This window comes from Hipposideros armiger, unplaced genomic scaffold (genome assembly GCF_001890085.2).
Source record: "Hipposideros armiger isolate ML-2016 unplaced genomic scaffold, ASM189008v1 scaffold_139, whole genome shotgun sequence".
Taxonomy (NCBI): domain Eukaryota; kingdom Metazoa; phylum Chordata; class Mammalia; order Chiroptera; family Hipposideridae; genus Hipposideros; species Hipposideros armiger.
This window is the reverse complement of record NW_017731489.1, coordinates 121,858-141,071: the sequence shown is the minus strand read 5'-3', so window position 1 is coordinate 141,071 and position 19,214 is coordinate 121,858. Positions and strand designations below refer to the sequence as shown.

The 19,214-nt window shown below is 38.5% G+C and overlaps 1 protein-coding gene across 1 annotated transcript in view; it reads right to left on the bottom strand.

The window, feature by feature from the left end:
• The window catches only part of DNAJC15 (DnaJ heat shock protein family (Hsp40) member C15), a 70,653-nt gene that overhangs the window by 37,353 nt on the left and 14,086 nt on the right, over positions 1-19,214 (bottom strand). The window contains exons 2-3 of the mRNA XM_019650345.1: positions 7,730-7,781; positions 5,217-5,290 (exon numbers count right to left, since the gene is read on the bottom strand). Of these exons, the coding sequence (XP_019505890.1) occupies positions 5,217-5,290; positions 7,730-7,781 (126 nt within the window). The remainder of the gene's footprint in view (positions 1-5,216; positions 5,291-7,729; positions 7,782-19,214) is intronic.

Genomic DNA, 19,214 nt, shown 5'->3' with positions numbered 1-19,214 from the left:
ACTCATGGCAGCCCAGCTCCAGGTTGAACTGTTGTTCAGCATCTTAGCTGTGGAGGGCAGTGTCACTGGCCCTCATATGTGGGATCCGAACTGGGACCCTCTGGCGTCCCAAGCCAGTTGCTAACCATCGCGCCACTCGCTCGGCCAGCCCTCAGAGTTCGTGCTCTTAACCAACTGAGCCACTCAGCCGGCCCAGCAATTTCTTTACTTTGATTTTGCACAGGTGGAAAAGGAGACTCAGAAAAGGCTACGTAAAGTCAGGCATGTGGATGAGGTCATGTCCTAAAACACCGGCCTGCTTAGGAGCCAGTCCATCTGGTATACAGTCACTACAACTCTTCTAAAAGAACTAGGTCATTCTGAGGACGGAAACGTAATATTTGGGGGCTGTATACAGAAAAGCAGACAAAAAGAAAACCAAAAAAATTGCTCATGTTACTGAGCCCATTTCTTCAGAGAAAATCAGGTTTTTGAAACTCATGAAATTCAGGTTTTATATTAAATAATTTTAGATAGAATAAATTTTATCACAGTATTTTAATCTATTATTCTGACTAAACTAGTATCTGTGTCTTGAGCAAGCACAAAATTGTAACTCTACCCCTTGCTCCCCCCAAAAGATAAAAGGCCATTTTAAGCTTACAAACAATATGTAAATATTGCAGTATATTAGGATATATAGACTTGCAATGCAGAACGACTTTTGACAACACTGGTGGGCCAAGGAAATGTTTAGATCCATAAAAATGAGATTATTAGAATAAGGAACAACTATATCATCAAATAGACATAGTAGATGGTTTTATTTTTCTAACAGAATTTCCAAGACCAGAAATAATGGGATTCCACTAGTTTTATTATGCTGTCTATTTGAAATACACTCTGAATCTTATACATTATTTTGGATTATTCTATTCATAAAAAATATATATATATATACATATATATACACACACACACACAGAAACATACACACACACATATATATATATATAAACAGAAATCAAAATTATTATCCTTCTAAAATTAGCATTAAATGTAATGCCATATATTATCAAAGGATATGTATATGAAATGAACCAAGTTAAACAAAAGTCTTCATTAGCTAATTTACTCAGTCAGTCAATAGCTTGAAACATAAAAGTCCCTCCAGACAACCAGAAGAATTATATCGTTCCACAGTCTTAAGAAAAGAAATACATTTACTATAACTATAAACTTTTATTAGGTACAATAATCTATTTGATTTATAGAGCCACAGAAGAATGGTTTTAATTAGTGTTATTTCCATGAATTTCGCTTAACCATAAACAATAGAAGCTCAATTTTTAAAAATTGTATTCAAGTAAAAGGACAAATTCACATATAGGAAAATAAAAGCCTTAAAAGAAGATGAATGACTTGGGTTTTTCCCCAGGGAAAAAAAAAAGGGTAATTATACATTAGCTGAATCAATAAAATACATTAATACTTTAAAAAGCAAGCAAAAGGGTACTGGTTCAAAACAATAGACTGGATAATAAAGGTCTTTTGCTTTCCAAAGTGGTCTTGAAATGACAGAAGAGTTAGTTTAAACGAGAAAAATTCATAATAGACCTAGAAAACAAGAAATGGGAAAAGCAGCAAACCAGAAAGTTTAAAGAAACCCTGAAAGATTGAGAACAGATCAAGTTGCACATACAGAAAAACCATGGCAGCCCCAGTCAGCAGAGGAAAGAAGGAAACACTTATCAGAAATCAAGAAGAAAACACTAAATTCAGTGTCAACAAATACAAAAAACTAATATCAGGGTAACTAATTCAACCAGAACAGCCGAGATAGACCATTTCTAAGTTCATTAACACAGAGAATAAGGGGCCTGCCACCTGCCACTTCACCCCTCAGGCTAAGAAAGGGAATCGTGTGCCTGTGGTGCATCTTATTGTGGGTGGTAGGTCCCAAGAGAAACAAAGGGGAGCACTAACAGATCCCACTTCAGAGCCCAGAAGGCCGGTGAGGAGGATAGTTATGCCCATGAGCAAAGCACACATGGTGCACAACTGCTCCTGGGCTCTGGAGAGCCCGAGCCTGCCACTGGGCTCCTTGCTTTGGGAGGCACGACGACTGACACAACCCACCTGTGTGCTCACAGGCCACTGTCAATCTTCTCATTCAATGAAATTGCTGAAGCAAGCCCACCAAACTGCTGAGGAAGGCCACTTACAGTAATCAACTTAGTCCTCATAGGCATTAACCAACAACCAAGATCATCAGACATCTGAACAAATCCAGTATCACGGGGGAAAAGAGTAGAACCAAGAATAGAACATTTAACGACTGGCTTTGGAGGAATGAGATAAATCAGGAATCAGAAAATAACTTAAAATGCAAATCAGTGTCTTTAAACATATTCAAAAGAATAGCACATCCTTAAAAGAATAGGCTGCTACGGAAAAAAAAATAAGAAAAATTCTTGGATAATAAAAAACTGACATAAGAAATTTGGTGGCTGGACCGAATAACAGAATGGCCACTGCCAAAGGCCAACCCATTGATGTGGAGAATAACCTCAGAACAAAAAGATAAGGACATGGCGACTAAGAAATAAAACGTTAAGAGACAGGAAGGACAGACTCAGAGGTCTAATATCTCTCTACTAAGAGTTCCAGGAGCAGGGAAGAAAGGCAATAGAAGGAAACAATAATTAAAGAAAAGAATATAAGAAAATCTTACAAAACAAAAGATGAACCATTTCCCATAATTGAGGCTCACTAAGAATTCCTGTGAAATTTCAGAACATCAATAATAAAGAGAAAATCCCCAAAGTTTCCAGAGTTAAGCAAAAAAAATCACCAAAACCTAAAAACCAAAAGCACAAAGGACAAAAGAAAATCAAAGCAGACTTCATACAAAGGAACAGGAACACCAAAATCCCGGCTGCGAGTGTGCGGGAAGCACGAACACGGGCATAGCAGCCCGGCCCGAGCCGAGGGGTCCGCACGCCTCAATGCCGGCTCCCCCAGACCCCGAGGAGCCAGCAGGGAAATGGTAATTACCAGTGAGGGCAAAAGAAACAAACTGTTTAACAAAGAACTTAAAACATTTACCATCCACACGTCCCACATGAAAAATTACTCTAGGCCGTATGCCAGCAAAATGAAAACAAAAACTGTATGAAAAAAAGAAAGATGAGATTTAAAAACAACTTGATGTTAAAGTGTAGAGGAAGCAAATAATGTTTTAAGAAAAAATTGATAAAGATATTCTAAGATGTTTCACTGCCAACTGCAAGAGTAGTACTTTGTGAAAAGAAGGCCAACTTTACCAAAAGCCGTGTTTCTTAACTCAAAAGCCCACGAGGAGAGGGAAAGGGGACGGCATCACTTCCCTCCTTCAGGAATGCAGGTGCCAGGTCCCATGTCCCCAGGGCCTTCTCGTGAACCACCCCACCTTGTTTGTGAGCCTCCACAGAGCAGTGAAAACTTTCTCATTTCCTTGCTCTCTCATCCATTACAATGTTAAATAACATAGTTCTACAAAGCTTGGAGGTCTTCTATTTCTGGTATAAAAATATCCACTGAAGATCGCATAACACAAGAGAAATGAATTCTGAAATTCTCTCCTTTTATTACATATAAACATATGGAAAGACATAAATCATGTTCATTTAAAGAACTGTGTCACCATTTCCGTTCCTACTCCTCTATTTCAAGCCACCATCATCTATTACCTGGACAATCTCAATACCCTGTCACCGGGTTCACAGCTTCTACTCTGGTTCATTCTAGTCCATACTCTATGCAGCAGGCAGAGTAATAACCCAAAATAAAAATCACATTGCCCCATGCTCACAACCTTCCAAAGGCTTTCCATCATACTTAACTGAAAATCTGCAGTTTTTATTACCGTCTCGGAGGCCCTAAGTGATCTGGGCCCAAACCAGCATTATTCCCCTCACACCCTCCACTGGAGGTGCTCGTGCTGCTGACTCACTCCCCGTGGCCCCACTGCCCAGAAAACTCTTTCCTAAGATGTTCACAGGACCTGCTCTGGTATCTAGTCAGACTGGCCTACTCTGGCCTACGAATACAGAATCTTCTCTGCTTTATTTATTTATTCTTTAACCTCTGGCCCTCATTTAGTTTTCTTAAAAGCATTCAACACTTCTAACACTATAAGTCTTACTTGTTCATTTGTTAACTGTCTCCCCTCAGACGTAGCTCCTAGAAGGCAGTGTGACCGTCTGGTTCAAACCTCTATCCCACTCCCCACAACAACGCCTGGTATGTAGCAGGTGCTTCATAAATATTGATTGAATGAATGCTAAATACCTATTGATTCTTTAGCCAAATAAACTATAAGTAGGAAAACAGGAAATAAACACACGCTCCCTCTAACTGACATAGGAGGCCTGCAAAATCACTTGCAGTTCTTTTGAACCTGACTTTAATGATTTGTCAGTATGCTGTCCTTTGAAAGTGAGGTTGCTGTTTATGCCAACTGAGCCCCAGAAGCCTGTAACGCTTTGGGTAGAACAAGCTCCCTTTCCTAAACTGCTGCCGCCAAGCTGATCTCCCCAGATCTGCTTCTAGTTCCCAGAAGTCGCTGCAGTGACGGCCCTGCTCCGGTGAGTTCCCTCGGCAGAGTGTTCAGTGGTCACAAACCACAGTTCACCTCCTATCATTCACTCTTCACTTCTGTTCAGCTTGGCAGAGCGGCTATAATGCTGGGAGGTAAAATGGATAGGCCCTACAGGATTTCAAGGTTGGAATCCTATAATCTTATGTTTGAGATGGCCAGGTGTGACGGTGTAAGCGGACACGTTTCAAATTTCAAGATGAAATGAGCTCTTGGAGGGCCTCCAGAGCAGACAGCGCGCCTGTTTCCCCCGCTCCTGGCACCGGGGTGGCTTACAGTGGACGGTCACTCAGTGACTACGTGAGTATTAATTAAACAAGGCAACTAAATCACCTCAAAGCTGATGTAATACTACTAAAGGACTGTAATAATAAGAAATGATCAAAACCCAGGACAAGGTTAGATATAAAAATAATGTGACCAGGAAACTTAAAAGAAACTAAATCAATAAATGACGCAAACGCCTTGATGATATAATAAAAGAAGTAAAACTTCTACATACGCTGGACAATTCAAGACATTTTCTGAATTACTCTCAAATATGGCCCACAAACAAAAAACATGATGAGCTTTCTGACAAAAGCCATCTTTAACTTACAGGCGTTGAAATCTTCTTTGCAGTTTCCGTGATTACTTGTTCTAGGGGTTTCCAGATGTGAAACGCATAGCGACCTAAATAGTAACAGGAATAGAAGCAAATATCTTTTATACAATCAAAGCCAATACCCACAAGGTGCATATCACAGTATTTACTGATAGTATTTTTATATATGTTATTTCAATAACTATTTCAAAATTTACCAGAAAGTCATATTTTTCAAATTTCTAATTTATTGAATATCATCATCATAGCTATTAAATTTATTAAGTTCTAGTTCATAATTATCAAGTTAAAAAATTCAATGGTATATATAGTATTTACAGTGACGCAATGTTATAGCTCACACACACACAAAAACCCTAGTACTCTTTCCACAATAAACTGTAGATGAAGGCCTTTAACATAAACGGATCTAAAATGATTATTTGTATTGCTTTTCAAAGTGACAGTCACTTTGAAACATATAGAAAACAAATACTGTTTATGATCTATATAACATAGGAGTGATTTTAATGGAGTTAGCTCTAAAGTAAAAAAGCAATTATACGGGAAATATTTACCAAGGAAGTTTATTATCAGTTTCTCACTGAGGATGGCTACTCTCCTAAAAAATTATTTTATTTTAGTGCTTTCCTTTCTTAGGTATTCTAATAATAAAAATTCCCCCAAGTCCTGACAACTAAGAATCAATAGAAAAACAGGTCCTAAATTGCTTTGAAGGCATAGGAACAAGAATAAGTATTATCTGGCTAATTTACCTTTTGTGCTCTAATCAGGATGTGTGTCTACTAATGCTAATGTCTTTTTCCCACAAGCCTTGCTAGAAAACCAGTTATGACACTCTGGACTTCAATTTCTAACCATAACCTTATTTCAGGCAAATCAAGGTTTCCAATGGGAAAGATCACTACACAGCTCTTTCAGAAGGAGTTGCCTGTCTAAATACACTATTATTCCTGTGCAAACATGTTTCAGTGAAAAACAGGATGCTGGAAATGGGAAGATGTCAAGTAGCCAATTAGGAGATAAAAAGCTCTTGAGGTCAAGAACATTAAATAAAGTGAAAGTGAGGCTAAAACCCTAACTCATCGAAATCTCTTATCAGAGAGATGTCAACTTCCGTTTGATTCTACAATATAGTTTTTAAATTACTTCAAAATTCCTTCAAAACCACACACAATCAGGCACTGGATGAAAAAAGCAATTAAAGCCTTCAGGAAGTGTCATCTAGAAGTTCATGTTAACCACACATCAGCTACTTAGCTCCAACAAGTCTAAGTGGACTTTCTCCTACATTCTGCTGTTCAGTTGCATTTGGCTCTCGAAGAGGTCAGCCTGTTGTTGAATATTCTAGTTAGTAATAAGAATTTGGCGGCAGTATGGTATGTACAGAATACAAACACCAATTCTTCTCATTTTAGAAAGATCCCGGCAAGAGTACATCTTGCTCTAATTTCAAACAAAAATCTTACATTTGAGTTTGAAACAATTATGCCTATTCTGGTATAATAATTAATATAGTTTTGTGGTGATGGGGCAAGTTTGTCAGAATTCTGACTCAGTGCTGATCTTCTTCTCATGAAACCTCCGTAACCAGTGAACTGCAGTTTATATAATGAGACAAGAGCTTCATGGCACAAACCAAGAGAATCTGAACCACTGATCTTGACTTTAAAGTTCTCATTGAAGGTATTCAAACAAGAGCGGTAGGAAATTAAAGACTACGCCAAACAATAGAAAAGTCTTTTTTTGCTCATTTTTCTATTGGATCTTACTAAACTCCATATAACCACAATGGAATGTGACTGCATCTAAAAAGAAGACCCAATTAACAAAAGCAAAGCCATGGAACATAAAGATGCAAATACTAAAACAAAACAAACAAAAAATGTAAATCTTTATCAACAAGGAAATGCTCTCAGATTAACATTAATAAGGGAATAGTATGCAATTTAAAACTCTAAGTTAATGACTCAATAAGTTGAAGAGAGAGCAATTTTGCTTTAAAACTTTATAACTACTCTTTCTAAGTAGATAATTTTGGCAGTTTATCAAAGACATCACACCAATGTTAAAAATGAAGTAATAAATGCACTACAGGAAACACATATGCTCATCAGAGAGAACTGACAGCTCAGGAAGTGTGTAATCCTATCTGCAAGAAAAAATAAATATGGGAGAAAAAGGAAACCGCTAATCAATTATACCACTTCATATTAAAGATTTTTTATTTGTAGCACATTATAGCTCAAACTAAAATATGGAAGATCCACTATTAAGGGGTTGGTTTTCCTAGCTTTTGTATCGTTACTTTTCTTCATCACAAAGTTTATCCAGATTTTTGCTACACTGACAAATATTCAGTGACTGACTGGTAGAAATAATGAGAATGTATGTCTAAAACCCAAAAACCTCAGAATACTGACAGTCTGCTTCTGAATCACCATAGGAACGATTTGGAAATATTTCTTCTGCAACATTTATTGATTTGTTTCCTTTATTTATCTTACCTGCAAATGCAAAAGCTGCAACACCCAGTCCTACAGCTATCAAGCTTCTTGCCTAAGGAGGAAACAAATGATTACCACTTACAGTGTCACACAACTGGGTTTTCAATCATTTTTAATAATGTGAATAATTATGTTAAATGCTACATTTTCTTCAAGCTCTGCTGTGAATAGAACTTCAGTGTCTATGGGATTATATCTGCTGTGCACTAATTTTCGGTGAACTAAAATAATTCTAGGTTTTCATTTAATTTCCATATATTTGAATTCATTCTAACCAAGAGCTTTTATATCACCTCCTGCTAAAATGTTTTCTATAGACTATTCTTAATCTTAATATGTATCTTCTCTAAAGATAAAAGGCACATGTTTCCTCCTCCATTACACTTACAATACTCAATGGCATGTGCTATAGGCAAAAATTCAGTAGAACATCAGATGCCTGCTTAGTAAATAAGTCAAAAACTATTCAAAATGATCAATAATATAAAAGCTAATTTATTTCTACCTTTCTAGAACAATGTAAACATTTTAAAAGAAGCAAGAATTCAGAATCTAGAGTTATGAGTTCATTCCGATAAAAATCTACTTTAAATTGCTATGTACTCCATATTATTCTATGCTTTTCTTCTTAACCATTTCAGGAAAATATGTAAGTCACAACAGAAAAAGGTTTGTGCAGCAGAGATCAATGGTTGCCCCCCAATATTTATTCTTTCTACTATGGGATCAGGAATTCCCATTTTTAGCCAGACACGTACGTATCTGCAAGCTTCCCTTAGACTTAGACATGGCTCCATTAACTGCATCGGGTTATAGGATATAAGCAGAGTGGTGGGTACAACTTCTGAGAAGTCCTTCAGGGGCTTGGAGGCAGAGCCTTCCCCTCTTCCGTCCCCCCTTCCGGCTGGCTAGGCTGCAGACACGGTACCTGGGGCGGCCATCTTGCACAAAGAGGACTAGTGAGATGACGGGAGGCTGCATCCTGCATGACCCTGCAGCTGCCACACAACCCTGGGCTGCCTCCGTCTACATGAGGTAAGAAGAACATTCCACCTTCCTAAGCCACCATTATTTTCGGTCTTCAGGCACTTGCAGCCAAATCGATTTTTGATGGATACAGAATTAAAGAGAGACACCATAGAAATGCTTTTGTCTGATTAGCTGTGTGAGAGGTAACTGTATAAGATCCAGCAAAAATATTTTTAAAGCTAGAATAAGCTCGCTAGGGAACAGGATGGGTTCCTTTCACATTGTTGCAGAAGTTGTCAGACGAAGGGCTGAGACTGAAGGAAGTGCTACATCCACAAAGCCCCTTCAGCCATCAGTCTTCAAGTTCCCCAAGGAGGAGCAAGTCAAAGGAAGTGGAGCCCCAAATCTCCAAGGGGAAGGCTCTCACGAGGACAATCAGGTCACAAAGGACAGGTGTGCAGGTCTCTAAGTTTAACACCCAGTAAGGAGGTGAGTACTGACTTAAGGATGTTCTGTTCAGGTACATTTTTGCCACTTTCTAGAGCTTCTCTGTGCCATGTTCTGAGTTTCCAGTCTTACCTTCCACTGGTTCACTTTAAGTACCCTCAGTCTAACCAAGCTATTCAACTGATTCGTGTGAATTCATTTCCCTTCCCTACAAACTTGTTTATTTCTTCCTGTGACTAGAAATCTTTATCTTTGCCTACCCAGATCTCACCTACTTTTAATATTTCAGCTTGAATCTGCCACAGAATGGGAGAAGTCATCTGCAATACATAACAATGAGCACCCTAAAGTATACAGAATTCCTAAACATTAATAAGACAACAGACTACCCAATTAAAAAAATAAAAAAAGAGCAGACTAGGTCAGGAAATTCATAGAAAAAAAAAGTCTAAATAGCTAATAAACACATGAAAAGGCACTCAACTTCAAAAGTAACTAGGAAGCACTAACAACAACAAAAACGAAATGGTGTAGAAACATTCCTATCAGAATCTAAAGGCCTCTGGCCTGCATGGAACTTGCTGTGTCCACTGATACATCTCAAGCCCCAAACCACAGGACCTGCACTTTCCAGGGTTACTGAGAGGGTAAAAAGTAATAATGTTTATAAAGGACTTAGCACAACAGCTGGACACATGGTAAAAACAAGCTATGAACTGCTTTTAATACTATCAACAAAAATAACTAGCTATTATTGAATATAGGTGGCATAACAGAAGTATAAACAATGTTTTATAACCTTTACATTTGTTGAAGAAAATTCACGTAAGTGGTTTTTGAGGTCGGCCCTAGAAAATGAATTGGTCTTCTCTAGATTAAATAATCCAAATTTCCACAGTTTGAAAAATGCATATTTCAAAAATAGTCTTGAAAAAATGACTTATTTCACACTTTTATAGATGAATAATTACTGCACTTTCACTATTTCAACTATTCAAAATACAAGAGACAAACAGTTGCCTATACAATTTCAAAGAGATTTTTATTTTAAGATATTTCTATCAGAAACATTAAACCATGAGGCATTTGCTCATTTTGCATTTTAATCGAACAATTCAAGACTAACCTGAGTTTAACAATAAAAATTCCATTTAAATCAGCAAATAAGTGTTCAGCACTGTCCTGATTATTCTCTGTTTGTCCCTCCAGATCCATTCTCACCCTTCTTTGTCTTGCTGGGCACCTCTGCCTCCCCTTATCTCTAGGGATTACATTAACGGGTCATCACTTGCCCTCTAGTTTCTGGTTGTGTTTTGCCAACCAGAGGAAGTGTCAGCAGAGCACCATGCTCGGGTTACCAATCCGAAGGGAGGACTCCAAACACTCCTGCCCATTGCATCTTGGTATCAAAGTTGCCAAGGAAAACACAGTCACTTACTGGCCAGAACACGCTTTACTCACACAAAGACACAGTAAGATCAGCTCCAATTGTGTGCATGGGTCCCTTAGAGCTAGTGAGTGCCCCCAGCAGCCCACAAAGGGGAACCCTCCCAGGAGCGTGTTCTTGTGCTGCAGCAGAAACACCCCACTGCCTCCCCACCCCACCCTGTAATCCTAAATGCTGAAAGCTGCAGGCATGCCTGCAGGCCCCTGGCTATACCTTAAGCAGAACAAGAACCACTGGGAGAGCCTGAAACAGGGAAATACCCCACAAAGGTGGTAAGCCCAGCAGTCTGCGTGGGCTCCTTAGCTCTTGGAACAGAAGTGTTGAAGCCCAAGGTGAAAGGGCAGAGCAGGGTCAAATGACGGTGCATGAGTCTGCCTTTCCCAAGGAAACTTAAGCAGAAACGTGCAGGGCGGAAGGAGACAGACATAATGGTGCGATTTAGTCCCTGCGGTGCTTCCTCCTTGGCCACAGCACCTGTTTGGTGGCTCCTCCCCCACGCTTCCAACTCGGAGTCCGGCCCATAATTCCCATCCCCTTCCCCTCCGTCTGGGGGGATAAACAGTTTCCAACGGTCGCTAGTCCCCGAGGGTCATCATCCCTTTTTGCCCACACCTCTGCAAATAGTCCCTTCATTAAACTATCTTGAAAAAAGCCATCCGTCTGTCACTCCCAGGACAGGACCTCACTAACAGGAGCATCACTACGGACCACGGACCAGTCACCACACTGCACAAGAGACGCAACAGCACAGAGCGAGGCAGAGGCTTAACCAGATGGGCTCTGTGTAGCCTTGACCACTATGGGCGTCCGATGTTTAGGCTGGTCTCCAAATACCTTTATTTTATCCTTATTACAACATTTATGGCACCAAATCATAGTTTAGTGTTCTGTCTCCTTTAGCTTTTCTAGATACCAAGAGCCTTTTAAAAATATGATGAAATCTATACACCATTACCCTAGAAAACCACAAATAAACATATACACCACAATTTTTTTGTATATAATTTGAGGGGATTCATGGGTTGTCCTGAAGCCCTTGAGCCCACAATTCCCAATATAAGAACCGCTGAAATAAACAAATAAATAAACAAGCTCAATGAACTCTAAGAGAGTATCTCATTGAACTCCTGGAGTCCATCAGAAAACCTACCATGTATATTTCATTTTTTATTCATTGAACAATATAACACGAAAAATGTTGATTCCAGAACTAATCTCAATTTCTAAAGACTTAACTTTATACAAAGATAAAAGATAAACACATAGGGCCTTGGAACTTTTAAAAACAACAAAAACAAACCCAAATTAGGTGGCTCACTGGAGCAAAAAAGGGTGTTTAGTAAATGACCAAAAACTACGCAATCAAATCTTACTTATCCACACTGAAAAGACAAATTATAGCACAACTAATCAAAAACTCATTTCTTTACTGGAATTAAAATTCCTTACTGAAAGGGGTTTGTACCTGATTTACCTCTTTAATTATGTTTTTAATTAATTTGATATTAAAATTAGTTTATATTTTTTCAACACAATTTATAACAAAAACATATTTCAAAGTTGAACCCAACTTGAAATTTTTAAAAAATATCATGTTCTACACAACCAGATTTTGTACTCTGAAAAAATAAAGGTCCTTCTCATAAAGTTTTCTATAGAAATACTAAAGCTGTTAGATATAACAATTGTTAAAACTTTAACCTTAACTGGTCCGGAATAAGAATATGATGTTTCTTAGAAAGAAAAAAATGTCTACTACCTTTTTTCATTCACTAAAAAGTCATTGGTTTGTGTTTTTAGTTTTTTAGATGCAAATATAGAGAGTTCTAAAACAAGTTTCCCCAACCCTCCCCACCTGTGAATGACCCAAAAAGAAAACAAAAAAATCTACTTGCAAATATAGAGAAGACGCAGTACAAGACAGTCGATCTAAGATCCAAGCAAGTAATTCACACAGACCTCTTGACCATATCTTTATCTGAATATAATTTTTAAAAGTAAAATAACATCTATCACATGCTGGGGCTGTAAACAGCCCACGGTTCATGTGGCAGAACTGTGTAAATAGAGAATAACATCAACATCTTCTCTATTTTATTTCTGTTGAAAAAAATTTCACACATGCCTTATCACTGTGCTATTTCACATTTACTTAAACTTCAGTATTGTATCCTCAGGCTAACAGACCTCTTTTGTTTCTTTTATGTATGCAACATAGTATTTCATTCAGTGGCAAGCTCAGAGATGTACTTCAATTTTTATTTTGAATGTTTTTTAAACAATGATGCTTTAAAACTAAATTGCCAGTAACAACTACAAAAATGACACTGGAAAGACAATTTAAAAGCAAAATAGTGAATCAGGCATAGTGGTAGTACCACAAGTACAGTCATTTTCTACCAACTAGGCAATAACCGGGTTAAATGCCTACAATTGCTCAAGCTACGAGACTGACACCATGGTACATCTGTGATTTTACAGAAAGTAGAGAAGTGCTGTGATGTCTCCGACTTAAAAAATTAGAATGTGTGCTAAAAATGGAATGAGGCCGTATGATGTATAAAGAAAGCTGTGTGTATATCTGTACTCTGGCCTAAGCTAAAACTGCCATACATATGTAAGGGATCGTGAATGGTAAATGTGGGTGCCACATGGTGCTTTTTGTTGCTTGTTCTTGTTTTTTTGTTTTGTTTTAATATCTACAAGACTGCCTTGGGCAAGTTTTAGTTTTGAAACATTTTCTTTGAAGATTCAGATGTATATAGGTTAGAAAAGGAGCTAACATTTTCTAGGCCTGCAGAAGATCTAAATTAATTGAGAGAGAGAGAGAGAGAGAGAGAGAGAGAGAGAGAGAGAGAGAGAGAGAGAGAGAGACAAAAAAGTATACACATTTTAAGAAAGGAAAAAACTGTTTTGTAATATTCAATATATACCGATAACAAAAAATGAATACAAGTCAGTTTGACTTCTGCAAGCACAAGAGGTGCTCAAAGTGGTTACCATCAGCGTCCAGACACTTCTGATTATGGAGAACTACTGCTTGAACATAGATAACATCTCTTAAACCATGTATACATTTTTTGGCACCCCGGTATATATGCTGTACATAATTAGGCTAGCACATACTTACAACAAGCTGATCTTTCTAAAAATATGTGCACATATATACATAAAAAATAAATCTGTTCCAAATCAGTTAAAAATTCCAACAATTAATTCTTTTACAACTGGTCCACACAGGTTTTGGGAACAGTGGTCTATGTAAGGAAAATAGAAACCATTGTATTTACAACAAATCCGGTTTTTAACAATCTCATCATGGTCACCATGGAAAACAAGGAGGATATATATATGTATAACAAATGTATGTGATTTTCATCAATGATATTAAAGTTTTTAAAATTCAGGGCTTTCGATTATATTTGACAAAACAGCCATAAAGCATAGGTTTCACGGCATTCCCTTTGACCATACACAGTGCAAGAATAATTTAGATTTAACTATTTCCAGGCATATGCACAATAGCACTACAACAATCAACAAAGGGTAAATTCTCAATGAAATCACTGGTTTCAAAATGGCGGGAGAGTTTCCGTTGAGAGTCCTTTTCCGAGGCCACTAGGTCTGGCTGAAGGAAAGTCTGCAGCCCACGCCAAACAGCATCATTACAGTGGTGGTTTCTGGGGGTGCTGGGTCTTCACCTCGGCTGCGCACCATCCCCTTCCTCTCTCAACTGGCATCCTTCCCTTCTGATCACTGTCTTCCACCCTTCTCCACAGGCTGCATGTTCCTCCTCCATGCAGCAAACGTGAACTCCTTCAACCTGCATGTGTGAAGAAGGGTGCTACGGAGCGACGGTCCATGGGCTTCCAGGTTCATCAGGCCAGGGCTCCGAGTCTGGCTCAGCGTTTCCCAGCTGGGACCCGAAGCTGATCGCTCAGGGCCCATTTCCTCCCCTACGAAATGGCAATGTGAATACCTCCGCTGTAGGATGCTCACAGCGGTTTATACGGTTATAAAGCAACCAGCACACTGTGTGAACATGGCACACACTCCGTGTTAGCCCTGCCTTCAGCCCACACCTTTATACTCTCACTCCTGTTTGCTCTGCTGGCTGCTCCTGGAAAATTCCTCCTTATGCATCAACACGTAGCTTCAGGGGCATCTCTCAGTGACGCTTTCCCTGCCCACGTCCTCACCGAGGAAAACTCCTCAGTGCCCACGTACTTAAATCTCTGTATTATAATACAAAGCATATTACTTAGTAATGGTTCGCCCATTTCAAATCCCTCTACCATCGCAATGCCTCCCTCGGCTTATATTATTTGTGTAGTGTATTGGTGTCTGCCAGTGACTGGAACTATGTTTTGAAATGGGAAAATATAATGGACAATGGTAGTCAAACTTAATTAAGAGGCTAACATAACCACGCCTCAAAGTATCCTGGACCACGTAAATATATCCAAGAGTCTCATGGAAGACAAAGAAAATGACATTAAGGGCCTTGTGTAAGGTAAATTTATTATAAAAATAAAACAAAGATAATCCACAGGTCCATGTAGGAAAACATAAAGGAATAATCGGTTTGCTAATCAAACATAAACAATGATAAAGAAACTCACAATAAAAGAGTTAGATAATTATCAAGCAGCCACTTGGAGGCGACCTCCACTCTCTGATTGGTTGGCTGATTCTGAGAACCGCTGAAGGTTTACATGCCAATTACAATTCTAAGTCGCAAGGATATGGCAGACCAAACTATATCCTTGTGACGCTGTATTTTAGCAGGAGACAGAAAACAAAACAACGTAAGTAAGGAAAATATACAATAGAGAGTGTGATAGAGAGAGAAGTTAAGAAGGTAAAGGAAGTTTGTGAGTGTTTGTATGGTGAGAGTGGCAAATCCATGGTGAGCCGGGAATGCGTCACTGGAAAGGTGCCTTTTGAAAACAGAGTGAGGAAGCCATGCTGGCATCTAAGGAAAGACCACTGCGGGCAGAGGTAACGCGTTTGCAGGCCCTACGGCAGGGCGTGCCCGCTGTGCTTGGACACAGCCAGGAGGCTCCTGAGCATAGAGCAGAACGTGAGAAGCGGACAGGAGGACAGGACGTGAGTTCCGAGAGGTGATATGGGGGGCTGACCACGTCAGGCCTCAGGGCTCAACGCGAGGACCTGAGCTTCCTCCTGAGTGACAGGAGACATGACCGTCGAGCAGAGGCTTCAGATGATCTCCTCTAGAATTCTAAAATGATCCCTAGTTGTCATGCGGAGAACAGACATGTCAAAGGCAGAGGCATGGAGGTCATTAGGGATCTATTAAAATAATCCATGGAAGAGATGGCGGTAGCTTGGACCACAGTGATCAGTGATGGGGATGGGGGAAAGCGATCAGATTCTGGGTATATTCTGAAGAGAAAGCCAACAAGATGTGTTGAAAGAGTGGACATGAGGTATGAGAGAAAGAGAAAAATTGGTGTTCATTGAGATGAATGGATAAAAACGTGATTATACACATATAACAATATTATTCAACTATAAAAAAAGGACATTCTAGCATTTGAGACGACATGAATGAACCTGGAAGACATTATGCTAAGTGAAACAGACCAGAGACAGAAAGGTAAATGTTGTATAATCGTATTTATTTGTGGAATCTAAAAGAACAGAACTCACAGAAGCAGCGAGTAGAATGGTGGTTGCCAGGGGCTGGGCTGGAGGAAATGGGAGATGTTGGTCACACTTTCTGTTATAAGATAAATGAGTTTTATACTTGAAATTTGCTAAGAGATCTTTTTTTTTTATTGTTAGTTTCAGTGTACAAGAGAGTAGATCTTAAGTGATCGCTCCCCGCCCCTCCCCCCCACACACACACACTGTAACTGCGAGGTGATTAATGTGTTAATTAGCTTAACTAATGTGGTAATCATGTCCCAATGTATATGTGTATCAAATCAGCAGGTTTTACGCCTTAACTATATACAATGTTTACTGTCAATTATACCTCCACAAGGGAGGGAGGGAAGGATGCCAAGGTTATTTCCTTAATGGAGCTGAAAGGAAAGACTGTGAGAGCACTGGGGGGCAGAAGGGGTGTCGAAGCTCTCTTTTGGACTTCTTTTTCTAAAAGCACGTTATAATGAGTGTGATAAATAAAAGCCCTAGCACAGCAGAAGAGTTCATAACACCTGGGGAGAAAGCGGCCTCGTCTACTAATGGAAAGAAGGATGAGTAGGCTGTCTCAAAAAACACTCTTTCTTTGTTATCTTGCAGTGACTCAATTCTCCAGGGTTAATCACAAGCAAATCACTTTCTGCTGAACTCAGTGTTTTATGCTGCCTTATTATTTGGTTCAATTTCTACAAAGAAGCTCTTTGAATTTAAACGGCAGCAAGTGGAGAGAAAAAAGGGATGAAACAAGAAAGGCGGCTGGCAAATGAGCGGACTTTGGGAGAGGCATTTATTACACATGCAGATCCAGAGGGGGGAGGGGAATGTATACTCAAGAAAAAGTGAGATAAAATAACTTTAGGAAGAGAATGTTTACAATCTTGCTTCCCTAAAGTTTTCAAGCCAAGCTGCTGTGACTTTCACAGGTTTTCTGATCTAAATCAGACAATCCGCATTAATCTACCTGGCCTGACCATCACTGTTCTATTGACAAAAACAAATACATTTGCATTTCTCTCAAAACACCAATTCCCATGACAACCTTAAATTGAGTAAAAAAAAAAAAAAAAAAAAAAAAAAACACTAACTAATTTGTATTTGCTCCACTTCAGAGTCACTTAATTTATTTTAAACTGCAGGCAAGCATTAATTTCTACAGCAAGACTGCAGAGTAAATAGTAGGACAAAACAAAAACAAAAACAAAGCAAAGCAAAGCAAAACCAAAAGCCAAACATAATAAGAAATAAAAATTCTTAGGCTTATGACAAATGAGTGCTTCTCCACTCTCTAATATAATTAACAAAAAATTTTCCAAACTTAAATCCTTGCAATGCATAATGATTTCTTAAGAATAATTTGAAGTACTGTTTTGCATTTATTCAGTGACCTGCCGATGTTACTACAATTAAAACAAATTATCCTAAGAAAATAATCATAGAGGTGCATACACTTATAAATGAGAATATTACCACTGTATTATTTATAACATAAAAACTGAAGACAATTTGCATACGCAAAAGTGGGGGATAAGTAAATAAATTAGAGCATTTTCAAAATATGCATCAACAATTAAATAATACATTGAGGAAATATGTTAGAGAATAAAAGATTATAAAACAAACATACAGCATATACACATAGAGAAAAAACCAAAATGACATAAGCCAAAATGTTAATAGTAATTATTTATTCTTAGTACCTACCTTTGATCATTAAAACAGTCTTCACGTTACATATCAAAAGATCACATATCAAAGAAATCTGGCTTAAAATCTGACTCTCTACTTGTCAGCCTCATAACCTTGACCAAGCTACTTAACCTCTCTCTACACTAGTGTTTCCTTATCTGTAAAAGGAGCCTAATAATCATACCTACTTCCTCAGGTTGGTATAAATTTTTATAAATTAGGACATTTATGTATATCACCTGGTATTTTACATGTGCTAGACATTCAATAAATGGTAGCTATTACAATTACTGTATGATATTATTGTACAATTGTTTCAATTTTAAATCAGGAGAAAAATAAAGGTTATTGAAACAGAAAAATCTCAGGAAGATCCCACCTGGTCAAAAGGGTTTAATAACTTTTAACTCCTTAAGTCAGAAAAACTTCTGATATACTTTAAAATAAGCTTTAAAAACGAATTCTTCCTGGCTCTCTTCAGTAAAACCAACCTCAGTGACCGTTGGTATCTCCCTCCTGCTCCCTGCACCCTGATCGTAAGACTGACCTGGCTGCGTCTCCATGCACCCCCACAGACTTATCAGGCTGGAGTCCTTAGCAAGTGCCCCCTTAAGCTCTCTTGCTGGCATCTGAGGACGCCTGACCTGCAACACTGCAGCTTTGCGCTTCTTCTGGCTTGGGAATCACCCCACTCTCTGAAAACTACTTTCACTCTCTTACAAGAGCCAATTTGACTTTCTGGCAGCAGTTTCTTAGAGCAGTGATGCCTATAGCTTTAGATTTCATTCCAGTGCTCTCTTCTTCCTTTTTAAGGTGAATTAAAATTCACTCTGCTTTGCAGTTTAAGAGTTTTTAAACATATCTTGAAGCTTCTGAAGACTGAAAATTACCACAAAATCTAAGGTTATAAATCATTTCTTTAAGTTGGATTTCATCAATTTCTGATCAAATGATGGAGCGGCAATATCGTCCAGTAAAAACATCAAGGACTTTCGGAAGCAAAATTGGTTTCATATCCTAGTCCTGCCATTTACTAGCTATATGACCTTAAGACAGTAATTAATCTCCTTGAGCCTCAGTTTTCTTATATGTAAAATGGTGAAAGGTAACATCTAACTTCATAGGACTATCATGAGAAATGGAAAAATAGAATCACAGTGCCTGGTGCAGAGCAGACATTTACTAAATATTAGTTAACTTCCTCTTTAGCTATTTCACAACATGAACTCAGTACATTCATGCATATTATCTCATATATATATATAT